The sequence below is a fragment of the Lynx rufus genome, unplaced genomic scaffold (genome assembly GCF_022079265.1).
Source record: "Lynx rufus isolate CCGP_SWC_20201006 ecotype Redwood Valley unplaced genomic scaffold, mLynRuf1.p SCAF_11, whole genome shotgun sequence".
NCBI classification, from domain to species: domain Eukaryota; kingdom Metazoa; phylum Chordata; class Mammalia; order Carnivora; family Felidae; genus Lynx; species Lynx rufus.
In genome coordinates this window covers 26,087,581-26,113,375 of record NW_025814825.1, presented here as the reverse complement: position 1 = coordinate 26,113,375, position 25,795 = coordinate 26,087,581, and the positions used below count along the sequence as shown (strand labels likewise).

Sequence of the window (25,795 nt, the reverse complement as noted above, 5' to 3'; positions counted from 1 at the left end):
CTAAAATACAGATAGGTGTTCAAGAACATCTTATCCCTCTTCCTTCTTCACAGGTCATCCTTAGTGTAAAGGGAATGGGGTAGCACTATGAACATTTTTTTCTCCTTTCCCTTGGCCACCTAGAGCTGCAGCAACCCTAGCAGCCCCCTGTAGGATAAGAAGGGAACTTTGAAGGAGTGCTTTTAGTTCTCATGGTAGTTGTAGTTCTGAGGTCTTAAAAACCGTTTATAGGTTTTTATAAGTTGGTTATAGTTTTGGAAATATTTTTACATGGTATGACCTTGCTTTTCATTCCCCCTCCCCTCTAACATTTGGGCGTTTCCCTATATCTAGACTCTTGCATTACTGTCTGTCTTATTGTTACTGCCGTTACTCTCATTCAGAAAGAAGCCTTCTGGTTGTAATTGAAGTTTAGAAACCCAAACTTAAATTTGTGAAAAAAAAATTGTGTTTAATGTTTATTTATTTGGTGGGGGAGGACAGAGAGAGAGAGAATCCCAAGCACATTCCCTGCTGTGAGCACAGAGCCCAATGAGCACAGAGCCCAACGCGGGCCTCCATCACACAAGCCGTGAGATTGTGACCTGAGCCAAAAGGATACTTAAGCGACTTGAGCCACCCAGGCACCCTACTAAACTTAAATTTTTGATAAAGGGGGTCTTTTTGGATTAAAGATTCTTCGAGAATGATAATGTTTTGGACTTAAGATGAAACTGCTTGTACATGTAATGTCTCAGAAAACCCTTGCAGGTCGTTTTTACACACTTTATTCAAGAAAGAGCCTTTGAGAAATTTTATTGTAGTTTGTTCATAGTGTAGTAGCTAAGTTCCATTGTATCCTTCCTGTGGGAAGTGCCTGCTCCTTCAGATCATTTTCACTGTAAAATTATATTATTTCGGTGAAAAGGGCTTATCCAAGCTCAAATTTACTGTAAAAATTTCTCCTGGCATCAAGTTTTAAAGTGCATCTCTTTCTCTACAGGGGAATATGTGGTTAATTTTTAGCTACTTTTAAAATTATAGGTAAAATATTTTATACCAGGTATTACTTTTAAAAACTGTGGCTCATTTGAAGAGGAAACACAGAATAAGGTTATGATAAAATGTATTATGGTTGCCATTTTCCAGATAGATTTTTGATGGGTATGAGAACCAGAATCTAGATTATAAACTGTGAATGAGAACTGCAGAGAAGGATTGAGTTGCTAAAATGTCCTAACTCTTGGGGCGCCTGGGTGGCTCAGTCAGTTGGTTAAGCGTCTGACTTTGGCCCAGGTCATGATCTCACAGTTCGTGAGTTCGAGCCCCGCATCAGGCTCTGTGCTGACAGCTTGGAGCCTGGAGCCTGCTTTGGATTCTGTGTCACCCTCTCTCTGTTCCTCCCTGCTGACACTCTGTCTCTCCCCACCCCCCCCCCGCAAAAATAGAGATAAAAAAATTTTTAATGTCCTAACTCTTGATTTAAAAAATAAAAAACTTATATCAGCTTCAGTAGTTGTCAATATATGGCAAACCTTATTTTATCTACTCTACACACTACTCTTTCCACTTCCTATCCTCTAATCCCTGGATTATTTTAATGCAGATTCAGGACTTCTTATTTTATGTGCAAATACTTTAGTTGTAATTGCTTTTAAGTTGAGTTCTCAAACAGCTTTACCACTTAAAAGTGACTGTTAGCAGTACCTAAAGTTTTGTCCTTTTAAGAGATCTTGGAATATTCTGTAAAGTGTGGTATCCAGGGCTGTGTGCATTAAGGATGAAAGGTTTCTCTTGCCTTTTATATGAGGCTACTTCCATTTTCCATCATTGTGCTTTCTGCTACAGGTTTTTAATCTGGACTCTAGAATAAAGTATGCAAAGACTTATATTTCCACTTGGCACACTTTCCTTGCCAGCCAGCTGGGATTCAGTCTACACATCTTGCCAAATATTGAGATAACTACTGCATAGGCTCTTAATTTGCATGACTGGTTTTGTAGCCAATGCATTTTTTCCATTTGCTTAAAGCTGTACTAAGTGTTTGTGTGTTAAGGATATTATTGTCAGCAATTTAAGAACTTTGATTTGGAACCGAAGATGATTATTATTTTTTGAATGTTTATTTTTGAGAGAGGGAGGGGGGAGAGAGAACGAGCGGGGGAGGGGCAGGGAGAGGGAGACACAGAATCCGAAGCAGTCTCCAGGCTCTGAGCTGTCAGAGCCTGTCACAAGGCTCGAACTCACAAATCGTGATATCATGGCCTAGCCTAAGTCAGACCCTTAACTGACTGAGCCACCCCTGAAGATGATTTTAGGAAAGGGAAATAAATTGTTCTATTCCTGAAAACTTAAAGTAGCCCAGGAACTTGTGAGGTGAGATGAGATTTTCATCTGCACATTGGATAAAGTACAGATGATTAATGAGGGTGTTTTTTTTTTTTTTTTAATTTTTAATGTCTATTTATTTTTGAGAGAGAGATCGAGTGAGCGAGCAGGGAAGGGGCAGGGAGAGAGGGAGACACAGAATCTGAAGCAGGCTGCAGACTCTGAGCTGTCAGCACAAAGCCCGACACGGGGCTCAAACTCACTAACTGTGAGATCATGACCTGAACCAAAGTCAGACACTGAACTGACTGAGCCACTCAGGTACCACTAATGAGAATTAGTAAAGAATTCTGAAAGTGTAGCATCACCAAGAGCTCCTAACCCTCATTTAGGTATTGGACATATTTGTTGTTTAGAATGTATATGTCAGACCTAAAATTCTTTTAAGGGAAGTAATGAGACCGATTATTTATGTAGTTCCTACTTTTGTGTTGAGCTCTTATATCTTATATATCAATTGATTCTTAATCAGAACTATGTAAGTCAGGCTTTGTTTCCATTTTATAGAGGGTAAATCACAGTTCAGTGAATAACTTAGATTACTAGTAGAAGATTCAAGAAACAAAGTGTTCTCTTCTGTATTCTGATGTGAATGAACTTAATTTTATCATATTTAGAGGCTTACATTTAAAATAACAGTGTCACCTGTTGGTGGGAATGCAAACTGGTGCAGCCACTCTGGAAAACAGTGTGGAGGTTCCTCAGAAAATTAAAAATAGACCTAACCTATGACCCAGCAGTAGCACTGCTAGGAATTTACCCAAGGGATACAGGAGTACTGATGCATAGGGGCACTTGTACCCCAATGTTTATAGCAGCACTCTCAGCAATAGCCAAATTGTGGAAAGAGCCTAAATGTCTATCAACTGATGAATGGATAAAGAAATTGTGGTTTATATACACAATGGAATACTACGTGGCAATGAGAAAGAATGAAATATGGCCCTTTGTAGCAACGTGGATGGAACTGGAGAGTGTGATGCTAAGTGAAATAAGCCATACAGAGAAAGACACATACCATATGGTTTCACTCTTATGTGGATCCTGAGAAACTTAACAGAAACCCATGGGGGAAGGGAAGGGAAAAGAAAAAAACAAAAAACAAAGAGGTTAGAGTGGGAGAGAGCCAAAGCATAAGAGACTCTTAAAAACTGAGAACAAACTGAGGGCTGATAGGGGGTGGGAGGAAGGGGAGGGTAGGTGATGGGTATTGAAGAGGGCATCTTTTGGGATGAGCACTGGGTGTTGTATGGAAACCAATTTGACAATAAATTTCGTATATTAAAAAAAAATAACAGTGTCACTGTACAGTTTTAGTTTTATCTTGGCATTGGAGATAATTGATAGGAACACATTCTAGATTCCCTCTTGCCTCTATTTAAATAATTTTCTTTTTTAAAAAAATATTTATTTATCTTGAGAGGAGAGCACACTTATGAGCAAGCAGGGGAGGGGAAAGAGAATCCCAAGCACCTTTTGACCTAAGCCGAAATCAAGAGTCAGTTGTTCAGCCAACTGAACCACCAGGTGACCCTGAATAATTTTCTTTTCAATAAAAATTGTGGCCTGGGGTGCCTGGGTGGCTCAGTCCTTTAAGTGTCTGACTTTTGATTTCAGCTCAAGTCATGATCTCATAGTTTATGAGATTGAGCCCTGTGTGGGGCTGTATGCTGACAGCTCAGATTCTGCTTGAGGGTCTCCCTCCCTCCCTCCCTCTCTGCCCCTCCCCTGCTTTTGCTGTTTCTAAATAAATAAATAAACAAACTTAAAAGAAATGTGGCCTAAGTAATTATAATACTTAGCAAATAAAACTGATCTTATTTTTACAAGTAATAAGTATTTTCTACTTTTTTCATTTTTTGCGATATGTATTATACAAATGGAAATTTAGTATGCAAATTCTGAAAGACACTGTAATTTTAAATTTTGTTTATGAGTGGAATTTTAATTTCTTTTAAAGTTTACTTTTTTTTAGTAATCTCTACACCCATCATAGGACTTGAACTCACAACCCTGAGATTGAGGCACATGCTTTTCTGACTGAGCCAGCCATGTGCCCCAGAACTTTAATTTCTTGTAAAATATTTTCTTAGTAAAAGGATTATTTTCTTTTTAGGAAAATTTTTTTTTTTTTTTAACATTTACTTATTTTTGAGAGACAAAGTATGAGCAAGGGAGGGGCAGAGAGAGAGAGGGAGACACAGAATCGGAAGCAGACTTCAGGCTCCGAGCTGTCAGCACGGAGCCTGACGTGGGGCTCGAACTCATGAACCACGAGATCATGACCTGATCATGAACTGAGCCACCCAGGCGCCCAAAAGGAGGATTATTTTCAAGGTCTGAGCAATAACAAAAGTGCACGTGACCACTGACAAGTTTCTTCTCGGATCCAGGTTGAATACCAGCCATAGGAGGTAGTATGTAGAAACTGTAAGCATAGTCCATGCCCTCTGGGAATGGAGTTACTGATTTCTGCTGGTAATAACTGCTTTTAAAACAGTGACAACACATTTGTACAACACTTGATGCTTTTCAGAGATTTTCCATATGCATTCCATATTTTTAGAATTTAGAGCCAGGTGATTCACACATTTTTCTTGCCCAATCTTTGACTCCAGGAAACAGTCCTCAACTTTTCCAGAGCGCTGATGGTAGAGGAGGATGAATTTGTTCATAGGAAAGTCTGGGGGGTGCTTTCCTTCCAGCCATTCAGCTATTATTTTAGTGTCCTGTGTATACTGAATGCTCATGTATGTCAATGAACAAGATTTTGCCTTATTCACATTCTAGTGGGCAAGACAGAGATTGAATAGAGAAGTGGTGTGCTGAAAATTACAGAAAAATAATAGGATCTGGGGTGCCTGGCTGGTCCAGTCGGAAGAGCATGGGACTCTTGATCTCAGGGCTGTGAGTTTAAGCCCCAAATTGGGTGTAGAGATTACATAAATAAACTTTAAAAAAAAAGAAAAGAAAAATGTGGGGTCCTTTAAGAGTGTATGGTCTGAGTGAGGGATGGGGCAAAGCTGACTTCTTGAAAATTTTGTAACAGTGTTTCAACTTTTTTTTTTCAAGTTTACTCGTTTTTTTTGAGAGAGAGTGAGAGTGGGTGAGGAGCAGAGAGAGGGAAAGAGAATTTCAAGCAGGCTCTATGCTGTCGGCACAGAGCCTGACATGGGGCTCGATCTTATTAACCGTGAGACCTGACCTGAGCCAAGATCAAGAGTCAGATGCTTAACCAACTGAGCCCCCCAGGTCCCCCAAAGCTGACCCTTAAGTTGGGGCCTACTGCTACACTGAGCAAGCATGAAAGTAGCAGAGCTTAGTGGCATGGACAGTGAGGAAGAAGGAGACATTAAGAATGTCTCTCAGTTATCTAATGTGAACATGTGAGCAGATGGTGGTATTGAGATAAGGGGACTTTTTTAATGTTTATTATTTTTGAGAGAGAGAGAGAGACAGAGTGCGAATGGGGGAGGGGCGGGGGGGTGGGAAACAGAATCTGAAGCAGGTTCCAGGCTCCGAGCTGTCAGCACAGAACCAGACACGGGGCTCAGACTCACCAACTGTGAGATCATGACCGGAGCCGAAGTCAGACCTTAACTGACTGAGCCACCCAGGTGCCCCAAGATAAGGGGATGTTTTGAGGGCAGGTTCATCAGTGTAGGTTTGGGCACATTGGATTTGAGACATTTGTGAGGCATAGGGTATGCCGGTATGAACGTAGATAAGACTTGGTTGGAGATGATAAATTTGAGATTCAGCATGTAAATGTTACTTGAAATTATAGGATTAGATGAAGTCATTAAGGAGAATGTAAGAGGAGAAAGCACTGAACTATGAAGAACTTGTTATACTTAATTGATGGAGAGAAGAAGAAAAAAAAAAACTAGATTAGAAAATTGAATAGAGGCAGCTAGAGCACCAGTAGGAAAATTGAGCCAGTGGTATTTTATAGAAGCCAGTAGAAAGGTGTTCATGAAGGATCAACTGAATTGGAATGCTACTTGCAAAATCAACAAGAATGAGGACTGCAGAATTGGCATTGGAGTGTGCAGCTTGGGTTGGAACAGTCTGAGTAGTGAGTACACAGGATATGGGAGTAGCAAGTGTACACAACTTATTAAAGATATTTGAAGGGGAGAAGAGAGGTTCTGAAAAGTTATGAGGTGATGATGGTTTCTGGAAGGTTTGATTGCAAAGTAGAGCCTTAGAGCATAGGATTCAAAGCACAAGGTGGGGAGATTGGTCTTGGAAGAAGGGAACCATGTTTCCTGGGTAGGAGGAAAGATGGATGAGAATGTGAGCTTAGTGAAAGGATGGAAGATAGAGTGGTTTTATGGATGAAGACATTATTTTCCCCCATGAAATGATAGAAGAGATTATCCCTGAAAGGAAGATAAGGGCAAGGAAATGTGGGGGCTAGAGTGGAGGGATAAAGGGTTCAAACAGGTGTTGCAGAAAATGGAAGTAGGAGCTGTATAGAGAGAATTTCTGGACGTCAATGAAGCCTTAGTGAAGTCTGTATCATTAAAAACTTATGGTCACTTACCTCACTGTGAGTGCAAACACGCCCCCCCCCCCCCCCCCGCTGCTTTAGAAGGCCCTGTTAGCCAGAACCTGCACAGAACGTAGAATATTAGATAGGAAAATTAGAATTTTCCTGGATTGTCATTTTTGTCTGACAAGATGTGGTGTGAACAGGTAGAGAAGAAAGAATTTAGGGTATTGTCCAGAGTGAGTGAAATGATTGTGAAATTTAAAACGTTTAGGAGTTGGACAAGGCTGGTGGATAGGAGAAAGGAAAGAAGAGAGGTCAGTATACTGAGTCTTATTTTTTTTTTTTTTTAATTCTTCCAACATTTATTTATTTTTGAGAGAGACAGAGCACAAGCAGGGGAGGAGCAGAGAGACAGGGAGACACAGGATCCAAAGCAGGCTCCAGGCTCCCAGCTGCCAGCACAGAGCCCGACGCAGGGCTTGAACTCACGGACCGTGAGATCATGACCTGAGCTGAAGTCGGCCACTCAACCAACTGAGCCACCCAGGCGCCCCCTGAGAGTCTTGTTAAATAAAAGTCAGGAATGGGGTTACTGGAACAGGTTGGATAGTTGGTAGGTTGTGATTGAGAAGTGAGTTACTAGATTTTAATATTTAAGAGGTGCAGCCTTCTAGGACATGACAAGTTTCTGGGTGAAACTGAGAACTGGTGGCTGAGCTGGAATGTAGAAGACTGTCTTTGGGAGAAGCTTAAAGAACTGTGAGGTCAGGGGATTGGGATTTGATGGAATTCAGGATGCTAGCAAGACTGGCATGAGGGATAGGTTATAAATCCTATGCAAAACCCTTAAATGAGGAATAAGAGGTTGTTAAATGACGAGTTTGGGAAAAATTAGAGGGTAACTAGCTAAGTGACACAAGCCTCAAAAGGATGGGCTTTTATAAGAGGGTGGAGTAGGAATAGTTTTATAAAAAGTCTCTGGAGAGTCAGCATACTAGTGACCCCAAAGCATCCTACTCTCAGATACTGAAAGGGGCTGCAGGGTAAGAGGCATACGTATGTAGTCAGGGTTCAGCTAGGGCCCGGAAGTGGTAGAGGGAATGAACCCCCAGGTATACGTGAGTGTGCTGATCACTGAGTCCTGCGTGATTTAGACTTAAGGGTTTGGGTGGTGATGGCAGTTGGTTGTTGGATTTTGAGATTGGAAAGAAGTACGGATACGTTTTGAGTATTAAAGTGTTTGGGAGAAGGTAGATGACAAGATGAATTTACATTTTGGATCATGACCCAGAGAAACAGATGAGAAGCATGGTGTCTTTAGAACCAAATTCTCTGATGGCAGTTTTCAAACCTTCTTTGTTCATTCACTCATTGTCCGAAAAGTGTTTGAAAACTGTCCCTGCTTCATATATCCCCTATATATTTTTTTAAGTTTGAGTCTTATCAGTCAAGATCTCAGCTGGAAATAGGTGGCATGCCCCAATTAGGCTAATACCAAGAAAGTGTATTTATAAAGGGACTATTTACATAGTTGTGGGGAAAATGTTAAGGAAATCACAAGGTGCCCTAGCCTTGGTTAGCAAGCAGCGAAGCTATTATCACCCATTTTCAGAGACAGGGGGATTATCTGAGCTGTATAGAGGAAGCCACCTTAAGGGAGCAGTATCCTTTTGTTGAGAGGCCTAATAAGGAAAGTGCTGGTGGGAGGGAGAGGGGATGGGGGTGGAGAGGTGGGGGGGTGGGGCGGGGTGGTATACCTGAACCTAAAGTTCCTCCATTCATCCTGCTGGGGCTCCTAATGGGTAAAACCCAGTGGAAGAAGGAAGGAAACTTTTTGATATAGATCAGCCTCCTGGGGCTGAGATTAGGATGGTGAGTGGATCTGGAAGGACAAGTGGAATATACCTGGTGTAGTATTTTAAAAACAAACCCATATAGTTCTATGAAAATGTGTATAATTAATTACTATCAAGATATAGAATATTTCTGTTATCTCAAAAGTTCCTTCATGCTCCTTTTTGGTCAATCTCTTGTCTCACCTCCAACCCCTAGCATCCACTGATCTCTTTTCTGTCCCTATAGTTTTTATCTTTTCCAAAATGTCATACACCTGGGATCATGTAGTATGTAGTCTAATCAGTCTGGCTTTCATTTAGCATAATGCTTTTAAGAGTATTCCATGTAACAGTAGTTCATTCCTTTTTAATTGCTGAGTAATACTCCATTCTATATATGCCCAAATTCTTTCTTTAGTTGAAGGACATTTGGATTGTTTTCAGTTTTGGGCAATTATGAATGAAGCTGCCATAAACATTCACATTTAGATTTTTGTTAGACATATTTCCTCATTTCTCTTGGGTAAGTACCTAGGTTATGAAAATATTGATCTCAAATTTAAATGCTTGCAAAAGATATAATTTCCTGTAAAAAAAAAAAAAAGAATTTCCTATGAATATTGATGTTTTAAAATAAAACATTTAAGTATCTGTGATTTTTTTTGACCGTTTTATTATAAAAACACAGATACAGAAAACCATACAATACAATATATAGAAATACCTGTTTGGTTTAATGAATTATTTATAAGAGCAACATGCTTATAACCACCACCCACATTAAGAAATAGAATTTTGGGGGCGCCTGGGTGGCGCAGTCGGTTAAGCGTCCGACTTCAGCCAGGTCACGATCTCGCGGTCCGTGAGTTCGAGCCCCGCTTCAGGCTCTGGGCAGATGGCTCGGAGCCTGGAGCCTGTTTCCGATTCTGTGTCTCCCTCTCTCTCTGCCCCTCCCCAATTCATGCTCTGTCTCTCTCTGTCCCAAAAATAAATAAAAAAAAGTTGAAAAAAAAAATTAAAAAAAAAAAGAAATAGAATTTTGGCAACCACTCTAGAATCTCTTCCATCTGTCCCTTTCTTCACCCCCAGAATGACTGCTCTCCTGTCTTTTATCATAATTGCCTTCTTACTTGGCAATGTTGTAGTTATTTGCTGTTCACTTTCAAATATTAAAAAACAGGTTCTTTCACAGCCAGAAGATTTACAGTGCCCCTTTATCTTTTTGAAATTGTATTTTTTTTTTAACTTTATTTACTTATTTTGAGAGATCATCCACGTGGCAGGGGCTGGTGAGGGGAACAGAGGGAGAGAGAATCCTAAGTAGGCTCCATACTGTCAGCATAGAGCCTGACGCGGGGCTTGATCCCATGAACCCTGAGATCATGACCTGAGCTGAAATCAGGAGTCGGATGCTTGTATTTCTATTCCACTTGCCTTCAGAATTTTATCCTAATGCACGTATTTATGTTTATTTAATAATTCATCCTTTTCATAATTCTTTGTACAGGAATATGTATGTATGTTTAAATTTAAAAATTCTTCTAGATTGTTAGGAGTACAGTTATTAGTGCATGGTTGGTCAACTATGAATACTATACATTTTAAAGGCAAAATTTATTGAAATTTTGGAATTTATTGGAAATGTACATCTTGATGGGCAGGACTTTTTCCAATTAGTGCATGTGTATGAATGTCATTGCTTAGATAATAAAAAGCTTTGGTATCAGTCTATTCTTGTTTCTTAATACATGTAAATATTGAGAAAGCATAGTGACAAAAGTAAGGGGAAGAGTTGTTACAGCAGTTTCTATTTGAAAGCAATAATTGGAAACTGCCTGACATGCAAAGGATGTTACCCATACATTAGAGTTACTCACGTAGTAAGCACAGAAGCCGGTAATCTATCATATTATTTTTTTATAGGTTATGCCAGAATTGGAGCAATATATCACAGTAAGATTAGGAATGGGTGAGCAATATGCCATTATTTATAATGTGGGAGAATGATTAAATCCCAGGTGGGTTGGCACTTCAGATTTTGGACCAGAGTACATGTGGAATTGAGAATTTAGAAATGAATTTTCTTTCTTTTTTTTTTTTTTTTTAAACGTTTATTTTTGAGAGAGAGAGAGAGGGGTGTGTGTGTGTGTGTATGTATGTATGTATGTATTTGTGTGTGTGTGCATGCACGGCAAGGGTGGGGAAGTGGCAGAGGGGAACAGAGGATCCAAAGCAGGCTTATGCTGTCAGCAGAGAGCTGGATATGGGGCTTGAACCCATGAATATCAAGATCATGACCTGAGCTGAAGTTGGATGCTCAACCAACTGACTTACCCAGGCGCCCCAGAAATGAATATCTTTAAACCTCAATTGTGCCTATATATGTTTTGAAAAGTTTTAGCGTAGTTCTGGGTGTCTCTGTATTAATTTGAAGAGTTAATTGCCACTTGGAAGGTAGGTGCACTGGTCGAGGAGTGACTGGGGTATGTTTCCTGTCTCCTGGTAGGTAGGCAGAGATGGGTATCTTGAGCAGGAGCCATGGGAGCAGGGGCATCTGGTTGGCTCAGTCAGTTAAGCGTCAGACTTCAGCTCAGGTCATGATCTCACTGCTTGTGGGTTTGATTTCCGCAGTCAGACTCTGTGCTGACAGCGCAGAGCCTGGAGCCTGCTTCAGATTCCCTCTCCCCCTCCCCCTCCCCCTCCCCCTCCCCCTCCCCCTCTCTCTCCCCCTCCCCCTCTCTCTCCCCCTCCCCCTCGCCCTCCCCCTCCCCCTCCCCTCCCGTCCCCCTCCCCCTCCCCCTCCCCCTCTCTCTGTCTCTCTGTCTCTCTGTTGCTCCCCCGCTGGAGCTCTGTCTCCGTCTCTCTGAAAAATAAACAAACATTAAAAAAAAAAAAAAAGCCACTGGAGTGAACAAGCTCCTTACTTGCTGGTAGGTTGTCATAGTTAAGGCTTTCCATAGGTAATGTTGATGGGGCATGTGGGAACGTTAAATTGACCAGTACTGCTCTGTGATTTGGACTATCTGTGTAGTGGGCCCAGCTGAGTAGCACTTTTGAAAGCTGTTTGATATTTACTGTTTTATCTTTTTTTTTTTTTATGGCTTTATCTTTTAAATTACATGTAACTTTGGTCTTTTGGTATACTTTATAAAATATAAAGATGTCTTTTTCTTGTTTTTTTAAAAACTTTTTATTATTTTTAAATTTATTTATTTTTTAATTTACATCCAAGTTAGCATATAGTGCTATAATGATTTCAGGAGTAGATTCCAGTGATTCATCCCCTATGTACAACACCCAGTGCTCATCCCAACAAGTGTCCCCCCCAGTGCCCCTTACCCATTTAGCCCATTCCCTACCCGTAACCCCTCCAGCAAGCCTCAGTTCTCTGTATTTAAGAGTCTCTTATGTTTTGCCCCCCTCCTTGTTTTAATATTACTTCTGCTTCCCTTCCCTTATGTTCATCTGTTTTGTATCTTAAATTCCTCATATGAGTGAAGTCATATGATACTTGTCTTTCTCTGACTGGCTAATTTCGCTCAGTATGATACCCTCTAGTTCCATCCACGTAGTTGCAAATGGCAAGATTTCATTCTTTTTGGTTGTTGAGTAATACTCCATTGTAGATATATACCATATCTTCTTTATCCGTTCATCCATTGATGGATGTTTGGGCTCTTTCCATACTTTGGCTATTGTCAGCTGCTATGAACATTGGGGTGCATGTGCTCCTTTGAAACAGCACACCTGTATTCCTTGGATAAATACCTAGTAGTGTAATTGCTGGGTCGTAGGGTAGTTCTATTTTTAATTTTTTGAGGGATCTCTATACTGTTTTCCAGAGTGGCTGCACCAGTTTGTGTTTCCACCAGCAGTGCAAAAGAGATCTTTCTCTGCATCCTCACCAACATCTGTTGTTGCCTGTGTTGTTTATTTTAGCCATTCTGACTGGTGTGAAGTGGTATCTCATTGTTGTTTTAATTTGTATTTCCCTGATGATGAGTGATGTTGAGCGTTTTTTCATGTGTTGGTTGGCCATGTCTTTGGAGAAGTGTCTATTCATGTCTTTTGCCCATGTCTTCACTGCATTGTTTTTTGGATATTGAGTTTGATTTTTTCTATAGATTTTGTATACTAACCCTTTATCTGATATGTCATTTGTAAATACCTTATCCCATTCTGTTGGTTGCCTTTTAGTTTTGCTGATTGTTCCCTTTGTTGTGCAGAAGCTTTTTATTTTGATGAGGTGCCCCAGTAGTTCATTTTTGGTTGTTTCCCTTCCCAAAATATAAAGATGTCTTAAATTACCAGTTAAAGCGCTTTTTTTTTTTTTTTAATGCCTATTACCATTCAAATCTTTAAGTAAAATTGATCCACTGAAGATGTGCCATTTTTCCTTTGGCTTTTTAGATACCTCTGATAAATAGCCACGTATTTTTATTGACTGATGGTGAAAAAAATACATTCCCTTCCACAGAAGCAAATGCTGTTGACAATTTCTTATATAGCGTTTCACAATCTTCAGTATGGTTAGCATATGAATCAATGTTTCTTAAACATGCAGGCACACACAAATGGGAGCATGATACATATATATAAATACATGTATACATATTATACGTATATATACATATATATATGGAGAGAGAGTGTGTACGTGTATACACACTCTCTATATATAGTGTATTGTGTCTTGCAGAACACTTAAGGGAAAATCTCTCAGATGTACACTTATCAATACTTACAGATTTACTTGTTCTTTTGTAGCAGTTCCATGTTTTCCATTGTATGAGTGTACTATAAAATTAGCCTGTTAGGGACACTTTGACTATTTCTAGTTCTTCGCTATTACAAATAATTGCTATATTGAACATCTCCCTACTTGTGTTTTTGAGCATAATGTCTCAGTATAGTGGTAGAAGATGTTGTATACATTAAAAGAAATTTTTTTAATGTTTATTTTTGAAAGAGACCATGAATTGGTGAGGGGCAGAGAGAGAGGGAGACAGAATCTGAAGCAGGCTCTGCACTGTCAGCACAAAGCCCAGCGTGGGGCTTGAACCCATGAACTGTGAGATCATGACCTGTGCTAAGTCAGACATTCAACCGACTGAGCTACCCAGGTGCCCCAGGGTGTATACATTCAGATTTTCAGTTGATGTTGTCAAATTTCCAAGTAGATGTGTGGCGCCTTTTTTTTTGCCTTATCCTTCTATAAAACTTTGGGCTTTTTGCCTAGCGGAACGAATGCCGTTTATTTGGAGAGTTTAATTTTTTTCATTTTAGAATTTGTACATCTTTTTAAAAATTTCAAATCAAAATTTATTTGTGCATGGTAATGGTTGAAAGGTTCCCAGCCCTTTTCCCCAGTCACCCCAGTTCTCCCTGTAGTGACCATTTATTTTTTGTTTCAATCCTTCTGACAACTACTGTGCACATAGAATCAATAAAAGTAGTTATGGGTGTGTGTATTTAAATTCACAAATGTTAACATGCCATTTTGTACCTTGCTCTTTCTCTTAATATATTTTGGGGATAATTCTGTGGCAGTATATAAAAATGTTCTTTCTGGCCTCTCTCCCTTTTTATTTTATTTTTTTAAGTTTATTTATTTTGAGAGAGAGAAAGCATGCACACATGCAGGGGCTAGGTACAGAGAGAAGGAGAGAGAGAGAGAATCCCAAGCAGGCTCCACACTTAGTGCAGAGACTGATGTGGGGCTTGAACATGCAAACCACAGGACCATGACCTGAGCGGAAACCAAGTCGGATGCTTAACCAGCTGAGCCACCCAGGTGCCCCCCCTTTTTAATTTAAAATGCTGCTGCATGGTCATGTCCATTTCTGTATGTGCTATAAATTCCTTAAATGGTTTCTGTTGATGTGAGACTTTTGGGTTGCTTCCGGTATTTTTTTCTTTTTAAGTTGCTTTATTTTTCAAATACCACTTAATAACTGTGTGACTGTCAGACAGTAACTTATGTCTGTTATCCTTTATCTGCAGAATGGGATGCAGGTTCACATTTCTTTATCTGAAACCTTTGGGACCAGATTTGTTTTGGAATTCAGGATTAATTTGGCAGACAGAAAGTGTGTATATTTTACATCAATACCCCATCAGAGTCTGAGGCAGCATTCTAATCAGTGTTTGTTCAGAAAAAGAAAATACATTTCTAAGTAGGATACTCTAAATAGCCTCACTTAGGTGAGGTCAGGTTTTGCTTCAGAATGTATTATGAAAAAACTTAGTTTTCAGAGCTTTCTGGGTGTTGAAATTGTGATAAAAGCATATGAACTGGTAGTAGTACCTACCTCAAAAGGTTACTGTGAAATCAAATGAATTAAGATGGCAGAAAGTATTTATAACAGTACCAGGCACATACTGAGGGCTAAGTAAGTATAGGTATACTTCAGCCTGGTTTTATTTCGTTCCCCTCCCCCCCATCAGCTTTATTGAGAAATAATGAACATATAACATTGGGTACTTTTTTAGTTTTTGATTTTTAAAAATTTATTATTTTTTATTTTTAAGTAATCCATACATCCAATGTGGGGTTCGAACTCACAACCCTGAGATTGAGTTGTATGCTCCACTGACTCAGCTAGCCAGGCACCCCTGTACTTTGATTTTTTTTTGTACTTTGATTATTTATGTGTGTGTGTGTATATATATATATATATATATACACACATAAATAATCAAACATATATATATATATATATATATATTTTGGGGGGGAGTGCAGGCAGGGAAGGAACGGGGCGGGGGGGGGGGGCAGAGGGGACAGAGAATCCAGAGGCGGGCTCTGCACTGACAACCTGACAGAGAGCCCAGTGTGGGGCTGGAACTCATGAACTGGGAGATCATGACCTGAGCTGAAGTCAGATGGTCAACTGACTGAACCACCCATGTGCCCCTTTTTTGTACTTTGATTTTTAATTGTGTATGAAATAAAGTATCTTTTCATAAGTTATTAATTCATTTCTGTTTCTTTTTCTATAAATTGTCTATGTCTCCAGCTTTTTTGTGTTTGTGTGAGATGTTGGACTTACTAATGTGTACGAATTTATTTTAATTAAAGAAAAATTTTTAAGTTTACTTTGAGAGAGAGCGCATGAGCGTGGTGGAGGCAGAGAGAGAGGGGAGAGAGAATCCCAAGCAGGGCCCAATGTGGGGCTTGAACTCATGAACCGAGGTCATTCATCATGACCTGGGCTGAAATCAAGAGTCAGGCACTTAACCAACTGAGAGCCACTCAGGCACCCAAGAATTTTTAATATATTAAGGAAATTATTAGCTTTTTGCATTTCCCTAATGACTAATGATGAGCATTTTTCATGTGCTTATTTGATGTCAGTATAGTTTCTTGGCAGATACCTGTTCACATTTTTTTGCTCATTTTTAATTGGATTGCTTATTTTCTCATTGAACTTTAAGAGTTCTTTATATATTTTATATAAAGGTCTTTTATCAAGTATATTTATTGCAGACGTTTTCTCTTGAGTCTGTGGCTTGTCTTTGCATTGTTTTAACAGTGTTTTCTGCAGAGCAGAAGTTAACTGATTTTAATCAAGTCCCATTTTATCAAATACTTCTTTTATGGCAAGGGAGTACACTCTCTTCTTCCCTAGGTATTCCGTTGTTGGACAGTTCTTTTTTTTTTTTTTCAACGTTTATTTATTTTTGGGACAGAGAGAGACAGAGCATGAACGGGGGAGGGGCAGAGAGAGAGGCAGACACAGAATCGGAAACAGGCTCCAGGCTCCGAGCCATCAGCCCAGAGCCTGATGCGGGGCTCGAACTCACGGAGCGCGAGATCGTGACCTGGCTGAAGTCGGACGCTTAACCGACTGCACCACCCAGGCGCCCCGCGTTGTTGGACAGTTCTAATTGATCTTTAGTATTTTTGCTCATTAGTCCTTATAGTTTCAGTGAATTGAATGATTTTTACGCATTGAATACGTTTGTTCCCTCTTCTCATGACAACCACTCTGATATTTAAAGGCAGCTTGCATATGATGGAGGTACCCCTTACTGCCCAAATTAACTTTTCTAGTTACCTGTATTTAAGTCAGTAATCGTCTCCAAAGCCTCTTTATCTGTACAGTCGTCTTTGTCAAAAGTCAAAGGTTTTGTTTAAATTTAACCTTCAGCAAATCATGTGATACACATTTGTCCAAAACATTAGATGTTTAACTTCTTTATCTGGATCTCTTCTATTAATGTGGATTATGATGGTTTATCTGCTTTAGTATTTCAATTTTTAGCTGCTACCAAAGGTAGTAAAATGTAATAGAACTCAGGGTGGATCTTTTTATGGGGTGTTTTGGCCATTTGTTTAATTGGTAACTGTTCATGTCATGAGCCTCGCTGGGCCTGTTTTTCCTCATCTGTGTTGATGGCTTTGGTGAAAGTGAAAGGAAATATATTCACTTTCTTACAAGGGTGAAAGAAGTATATATGTTGTTAGTACGTATATACATACTATACGTACTAGCATACAGTTACACAGAGATGTGTATATCTGTATGTATCTAGCTTCAGTAAACATTAATTCATGGTCAGTCTTTTCATTTTTATTCTTATATACTCTTTTTTTTTTTAATGTTTATTTATTTTTGAGAGAGACAGAGTGCCAGGAGGGGAGGGCCAGAGAGAGAGGGAGACACAGAATCTGAAGCAGGCTCCAGCCTCTGAGTTGTCAGCAGAGCCTAATGAGGGACTCAAACTCATGAACCAAAGACCATGACTTGAGCCAAAGTTGGATGCTTAACCGCTGAGCCTGAGCCACTCGTGCGCTCCTATCTACTCTCCTTTTTAAAGTCTCCCTTATTTTGAAACAAATTCCAGAAATTGTATATCATACATAGATAGAATTCTTTAAAAGATAAGGATTCCAAAAAAGGTAACTGCAATACCATTGTTACTCTTTAAGGTACTTAATATGTATCTTTGGCAGTTTTTATTATGTTAAGCGTATGAACAGACTATTCTCAGACTGTAGGCAATTCAAGAGATAGGAAAGTCTTGTCCCTCATCCCATCCTTAACAATGACCTTATCTCTACATAACACAGATCTGCCTCATTCTTTCTAAATAGCTACATAGTATTTAGATATGTGGCTGTATGATACTTTAAGTTGTTCTTTATTGGTAGGTGTTCATATTGTGTATGAAAGCAAAAACCAGGAAACAAAGTTGTGAGTTTCCTTGTTACTTATGTTAATTTCATACTTATTTTAGAGTAAATGCGTGTAAATAAAACTGCTTGCTTCAAGGGTAAGTCTATTTGACATGTACATTTTTGAAAACATTTATTTTGAGAGAGAGCTTGTGTGCACAAGCTGGGGAGGGGCAGAGAGAGAGAGAGAGAGAGAGAGAGAGAGAGAATCCCATGCAGGCTCTGTGTTGTCAGCACAGAGCCTGATGCAGGGCTCGATCTCACAAACCCTGAGATCATGACCTGAGCTGAAATCAAGAGTCAGAGGGTTAACTAACTGAGCCACCCTGTTGCCCTAGAAATGTAGTTTGGTTTTTACTACTCTGTAGAATTTCTTTGTATGAGCAGACCACTTTATTGACTGTCCTGTTAATGAATATTTAGATTTCATTGTTTGAGAATGATGTTGCTATGGGCATAGTTCTGTTATGCTGAACCATGTGGAATTGCTATTAGTTGATTATTTTTAAAACGGAGATTTCATATGGTTCAGCTGAATACATCTTTTGGTGTATGTTTGCACGAGTATCTATTTGGTAAGTACTTTGAAATGAAATTGTTGTGTCATAAGTGTTCTGTTTAGTTTTTATAGATAATGCCAAAGTTCAGTTTCCTCTACCACCAGTTGAAGCTGCTTTACCTTCCCCACAATACTTGATATTGTGAATTTTAGCTCTTTTGATGGTTGTGTTGTGGTATCTTATTATGGTTTTAATTTGCTAATGAATTAGGCATCTTTTAATATATTTTATATGTTTATTGAATATCCTTTCTTTTTGAGTGAGTTGTCTCTTGATCATGTTTTAATTAGGTATCTTTTTATTCGTTATATGCATTCTTTATATAGTCTCAATACCCTCCACTCTAGTTTGGTAGTTCTTAAATAGTATTGTTTTATGGACAGATTTAATTTTGGTGAAATTTCTTTCTTTTCCTTTATGGTTAGTGCTTTTTGTATCTGGTTTAAAAAACTTAACCCACCTGAGGTCCTAAAGATACACTCCTGTATTCTAAAAACTTTGCATTTACCCCCATATGTACATCTCTAATGCATCTGGATAGGTAAGAACTCTTGTTAAGTGAAGGAAATTTACCTCTTTTTTGGTAATACTAGTTGCAGTTAGGTTTTTCACATTTTATTGTTTCTTTTAACTTTAACATGCTGAAATTTTAGATTTTGTGTAAATTAATACGGATTATAGGCTTTGTATCTGAGAATTTCCCCATTCCAGTGTAATGTATTTTTTAAAATTCTCTTTTATAATATATGTATAGTTTCATTTTCTGTATGTAAGTCTTTGATTAATCCAGGATATATTTTAATACTTGAGGTAAAAATCCAACTTTATTTCCCTCAGATATTCCAGTACCTTTATTGAATAATCCATCTTTCCCATAGAGATTTGAAATTCCACAATCAATATACACTGATGTCCTGCATATATTTTGCTCCTTCTCTCTTTTAAGCCAGTAAAAATATTTTTTAGTTTGAAAATTTGCTGAAACTATGCATACTCTCCCTGAGAAATGTGTGCACATTTTCATACAGTTTCACAAAATGTGAAGAAACTGTGAAACCCATTCATAAATCTCTGATCAAACTTACCAATTTTTTAAATACTTCAAGGAGTATCCTTCATTCATAGAAGACTTGTTACCCCACCTATTTATTTTTCTTTACAAAACTATGTATACTCCTAGTATTTTAAGGACTGATAATGTTTGTGTTTCTGTTGCTAAGGGAATCATCCATTTCCTTTCAAAATTAAGAATCCTCAAGGGAATAGTGGGCATTTAATTAATCTTTTATGTGCCATTGCTTTCTGTGTTTTAGATAAGCAGTATGAGGCCTAGAGAGATAATACGGCTTGCCAAACTTTTGCACATCTAGTTACTGGCTTAGCTATGTTGTTTAACATCATGCTTGTCATGTGTTTCCTTCATTACGATAAATTCCCTCTTTTATATGTTAGCTAACGTACTAAAGATTGAGTAACTAGTGATGCTAGAATCTAGTGATGTTGGGGCACCTGGCTGGCTCAGTCAGAAGAGTGTACAACTTTTGATCTTGGGTTTGTGAGTTCGAGCCCCATGGTGGGTTAGAGATTACTTAAATAAGAAAATGTTAAAATCAAGTGATGTTAAGAGACATTTATTAAGTATCTGATAGCGGATAGTGCTGGGCTAAGTTTTAAATTAAGAACTTTCTATACATCCAGTCTTCACACTTAGCTTGAGGAACAGTAGGACTTAGAATGTAGTTTTGGATTCCTTGCATGAAGCTGGTAGACACAGGGCGCATAAAGGAGAATTGATGAACTTACAGGTTAGAGCCCACTAAGAAAAATCTTGCTAAAAGATTATTAAAAATACGTCCTGTATTATGGCAGAGTGGTAATAGCTGTGTTAATTTGCATCTATGTGATGTTGTATAACCTGTAAAATATACTTATCTGTTCAACCTGCCCTTCAGAAATATTTTGTTAATTTTTTGCTGAAGAAATAGCCTGAACTTCTTAAGGCCTCATTTTAGCCAGAAAGTGGCAGAATTGGCACACGTTCATTGAACTCCTAAACCTGTCTTAGCTAGGAGCATGTTTCTATTTATATAGTCAATTTAGATTAAAACAGAGTAATGCATAGCTTCTCTGGAAGAAAATAACTGATATTTATTTACTTTTTTTTTTTTTTTAAACACTTGATGTGTTAAGATACCAGATGAGTTTATGTGACAGAGAAGCTGGGATATTTGAGGGAGAAAAGCAGTTGAAAGTAATTGTTCTGCATTTTAGGATAAGATAGCCTTGCTCTCTCTTCTAAAGATATAGTTGTAAATACTTGTTGCAGAGCTAAATGATGAAGGGAAGGTGTTTATTTTATATATTAGAATACTCTTGTGGAGAACTTGGACAGCATTTATTATGCAGAACTCTGTTGGTAATGTATGTTTAGAAATTTAAAAATAGGTAATATATTTTAATAATTCATCTGTAGGGTTGTTTTTGCTATACAATTGAATAGATGAGTTGATTATACTTGCTAATGTAACTTTTAGTTACAACTTTTAATGAGAATATTTTCTGTAGGGCTCTTTATTACTTTGTACTTAAAGTAGATTTATATAATAAGCACACAACAAAGTTAGACATAGGAAAGATGGCTTATTTATAAGAATAGTAACACAACATGACAACATGTATTTTCTCTGATTTTAGGAGAAATGGGAGTAATAAAAGTGAAACTTGAAGTAGTTTCTTTTTTAATTTTTAATGTTTTGATTATTTTTGAGAGAGAGAGAGACAGAGCATGAGCAGAGGAGGGGCAGAGAGAGAGGGAGACACAGAAGCAGGCTCCAGGCTCTGAGCTGTCAGCACAGAGACCAGCATAGGGCTCAAACTCGAGATCATGACCTGAGCCGAAGTTGGATGCTTAACCTTAACTGACTGAACCACCCAGGTGCCCTGAAGTAGTAGTTTTCTTTCTTTCTTTCTTTTTTAATTTGTTTTATTTTATTTGTTTTAATGTTTGTTTATTTTGGGGGAGGGAGGGGCAGAGAGAGAGAGGGAGACAGAGGCTCGGAAGCAGGTTCTGTGCTGTCAGTATAGAGCCTGATGTGGGACTTGAACTTAGAAACTGTGAGATCATGACCTGAGCCAAAGTCGTATGCTTAACTGACTGAGCCACCCAGGTGCTTCCCGAAGTAGTAGTTTTTACAAATAGGGATACTGACATTTATTGTTCATGTAAATGCTGTTCTTTGTTTTTTAGTCAGAAAGATATTTATTACATAATTTATTACATAAAACAATTAGAAACAGCCTACATAAAATTTGGCATTAAGATGGTAGAATGCTATGCAGTGGCAAAAGTGATGTGATAATACATTTAATGACATCTCACAGACCTTTGTGAAGCTAAACATACTAAGCACTCCCATAACGTATTCATTAGGAAATAATTCCTTCAGTAAGGCTGTAAAGTAGCCTAGGTCAGTGACTTCCCTTCTGAACAGATGAGGAAATTGAAGCCCTCAGGAAAACTCCTGAAGTTAGGGATCTTGCCTGAGCTCTGAAGAGCTCGTTTAACCAGGGCAACGTAAGTCTCCAGACTCAGCTACCCCTACTCTTTCCACTTGTTAGTAAAAGCTGTGGTGGTATTTCTTCTGGCTTGATTTAGACTTGACTTTGCTTGACTCAGATGTCAGAGTCACCTTTTAATTTTCAACTTTTCAGTATCTTAGGCTTAGTGATTGGTACTTCTGAGATTATGGAAACTATAGTTCCTTGCTTTCTGCTGGAAGATATCTAAGAATAAAACAGGTATTAGGTCCCTTCTAAAGGTAAGTAAATATTAATCTAACAAGTTAAATTAGATTTAAAGCATTGGGTAGTATTAAAAATTGTGCATTGAATTCATGTAATCATCCCTTTGCCTATATTTGATGGTTTGTTAATTGGGATCTGTAATTTGGCTTTTCTTAAATGTAAGTGCACTTTTTAAGTATAAACAATAAGTTTGGCATAAACATTTTGCCGTTGTTTTTCTACTGCTAAGTTCTGGGAGAATTAATCATAATACCAGTTTGAGTCATATTTTCATCTTGTTTTTAGAAAGGCTAACGAAAAATGTTTATGATGATAGAAATTAAAGGTAGTAAAAATGAATTGCCCAAGTACAAAATGAATAGTAACTGTAAGATTTACTACTTGCGGATATGCATAGATAGCTACTGTAGTCACTTAGGCACCAGAGCAGCTGTTAAGAAAAACAATCTTTGAAGTTGTATGGCTTTTAGGGTTAGGAGAAAGAATGGAAACAGAATTAGAGAAAGAAACCTGACCCTGAGATGGGTTTCTAGACAGAGCTGGCATACCTTATGGGCAGCCCTACACCAGAGAAATAAACTGCTGGAATGTTTTCATTTATTGTGTTACACTGTTTAGATTCTACTAAATAAATTTTAGTTTAAGCATTTTTATTTGAAAAACCCATAATAATCTCCAAGGTTTGCTGAGTCCTTTAATTCTGAATTGATCTAGTTGCTTAACGCTGTCGAAATCTCTTGAATTAAGGATAACAATTTTAAGGGACTTGAATGACTAGGGAGAGGTCACTAAAAGGCATAAGAGCTCTATACTAAAAGGTGGAAGGGGAAATGTCAAATATGTAAACATTCATTAATTTCTTTACAGTTTAACCTTATTGCAGTTATTTCAAGACTGATTCTGTGCTCTTAGCCAGATATCATTATTTGTTAAATTTTACATTGATGCCACTTAAATTTTTATCCTTGACTTATTTTTAATTTTTATAGATAAAGTGGAGAATTTTAGTGAAGAATATGAAAAGAATAGTCACCATATTTACAAAAATGCTGAAGACAGTACTAAGAAATCCAATGCAGAAACAACAGTAGCTTCTGGATACAAAGCTGATGAAATCAAGGAAACAAATGATACTTGGAACTCCCAACTTGGAAAAAGGTCAGAATCTCCATCAGAAATATCTTCCATCAAGGGATCTGTAAGAACTGGTTTGTATGAATGGGATAATGATTTTGAAGATATCAGATCAGAAGATTGTATTTTAGGTTTGGATAGTGATCCTCTTTTGGAGATGAAGGATGAAGATTTTAAAAACCGGTTGGAAAATCTAAATGAAGCCATTGAAGAAGACATTGTGCAAAGTGTTCTTAGGCCAAGCAACTGTAGGACGTACTGTAGGGCGAATAAAGCAAAATCCTCACAAGGAGCATCAAATTTTGATAAGCTAATGGACGGCACCAGTCAGGCCTTAGCCAAAGCAAACAGTGAATCAAGTAAAGATGGCCTGAATCAGGCAAAGAAAGGCAGTGTAAGTTCTGGGACCAGTTTTAGAGGGACGGTTGGACGGACTAGAGATTACACTGTTTTACATCCATCTTGCTTGTCAGTTTGTAATGTTACCATACAGGATACTATGGAACGTAGCATGGATGAGTTCACTGCATCAACCCCTGCAGATTTGGGAGAAGCTGGCCGTCTAAGAAAAAAGGCAGATATTGCGACTTCTAAGACCACTACTAGATTTCGACCTAGTAATACTAAATCCAAAAAGGATGTTAAACTTGAATTTTTTGGTTTTGAAGATCATGATGAGACAGGAGGTGATGAAGGAGGTTCTGGGAGTTCTAATTACAAAATTAAGTATTTTGGCTTTGATGATCTCAGTGAAAGTGAAGATGATGATGAAGATGACTGTCAAGTGGAAAGAAAGACAAGCAAAAAAAGAACTAAAACAGCTCCATCACCCTCCTTGCAGCCTCCTCCTGAAAACAGTGATAATTCCCAGGACAGTCAGTCTAGTACTAATAATGCAGGTAAGACTTAAAAAAATTATTACAAGTAAATGCATTTTAAGTTTAGGTCAACAGCTACTGAGTTTCTGCTTAGGGACTTAATTTTAATTTGTTATGTTTAATTTTAATAGAAGTATTATTTAGAACCACAGATTGTACCTTATCCAGAGGTACAGTGTTTTAAATGTTCATAATCAAGTTCCACATTGTAAGGATCAATTTATAGATTGGGTCTTTTAATTTTGTGTTTTAATTTTGCCTTTAGCACTTGAGAATTTTAAAGTGTGTGTGTGTACAGGGATATTAGACATCTTGATGTTTCAACTTTGAAAATCCAAATGCAGTTGGGGACTTGGTAGATTTTGGACATTTAAATTTTTTTTTTTCAACGTTTATTTATTTTTGGGACAGAGAGAGACAGAGCATGAACGGGGGAGGGGCAGAGAGAGAGGGAGACACAGAATTGGAAACTGGCTCCAGGCTCCGAGCCATCAGCCCAGAGCCTGACGCGGGGCTCGAACTCCCAGACCGCGAGATCGTGACCTGGCTGAAGTCGGACGCTTAACCGACTGCGCCACCCAGGCGCCCCGATTTTGGACATTTAGAACTACATAGATAATAGATGGTTTGTAATGAGGGAAATATTAGAAAATTAAAATTGATTAAAAGCACTTGTAGTTGGCTCAAAATTAAACTAATGTTTTAAAACATTGTCAAGAAATCTTAAGTTTAAAGTTAAAAGGTAAATGTTAATCTTAAAAATCATCCTCTTGAGTTGATTTAATAAAATTGAAAAGTGCTAGTTAAGTATTTATTCACTCTTACCAGTGAAAATTTAATTTGTCTCTTAAGATAGTAGAGCCAGTAATGACTGGAGGCTCTCAAGGAGTTGATAGTTTCTACTGTGAGAGACCAACACAAGTAGGTTAGCTTCGCTATAATTAAGTCACTACCTGACAAGGGCTTAGTGAAGTGGATTGATTGTTGAGTGAGGAAGAGTAAGCAAAAACCTCTGGGATCCAGGGGCTATATTTATATATTTTTATTTTTTATTTTTTTTTTAAATTTTTTTTTTAACGTTTATTTATTTTTGAGACAGAGAGAGACAGAGCATGAACCGGGGAGGGGCAGAGAGAGAGGGAGACACAGAATCCGAAGTGGGCTCCAGGCTCCGAGCTGTCAGCCCAGAGCCTGACGCGGGGCTTGAACTCACGGACCGTGAGATCATGACCTGAGCCGAAGTCGGACGCTTAACCGACTGAGCCACCCAGGCGCCCCTATATTTATATATTTTTAACCAAATACATAGTTTTTCTGTATCGCTTTACTTGTTAAATAACGTTTTTGTCTGTTAAGTCATATAAGAAGTGCCATTATGGTGAATTAGAATTCTAATAGTATTCTTACATATAGATTCTTGTGTACATTATAAGTCATACTTGAGACTACCTAATGTTTTGCTTTATTTGGCCTAAAAATAGTTTTGTTAGATTAGAGTCACTCTTCAAAACTAGAGGCATATAAGAATAGTCCCTAAG

At 38.3% G+C, this 25,795-nt stretch overlaps 1 protein-coding gene across 2 annotated transcripts in view; it reads left to right on the top strand.

Annotated features, from left to right (window-relative positions):
- Window positions 1-25,795, top strand: part of WAPL (WAPL cohesin release factor) — a 95,324-nt gene that overhangs the window by 5,944 nt on the left and 63,585 nt on the right. For both annotated transcript variants that reach the window (XM_047073065.1, XM_047073064.1), the window contains exon 3: window positions 23,235-24,278. In XM_047073065.1, the coding sequence (XP_046929021.1) occupies window positions 23,235-24,278 (1,044 nt within the window). The remainder of the gene's footprint in view (window positions 1-23,234; window positions 24,279-25,795) is intronic.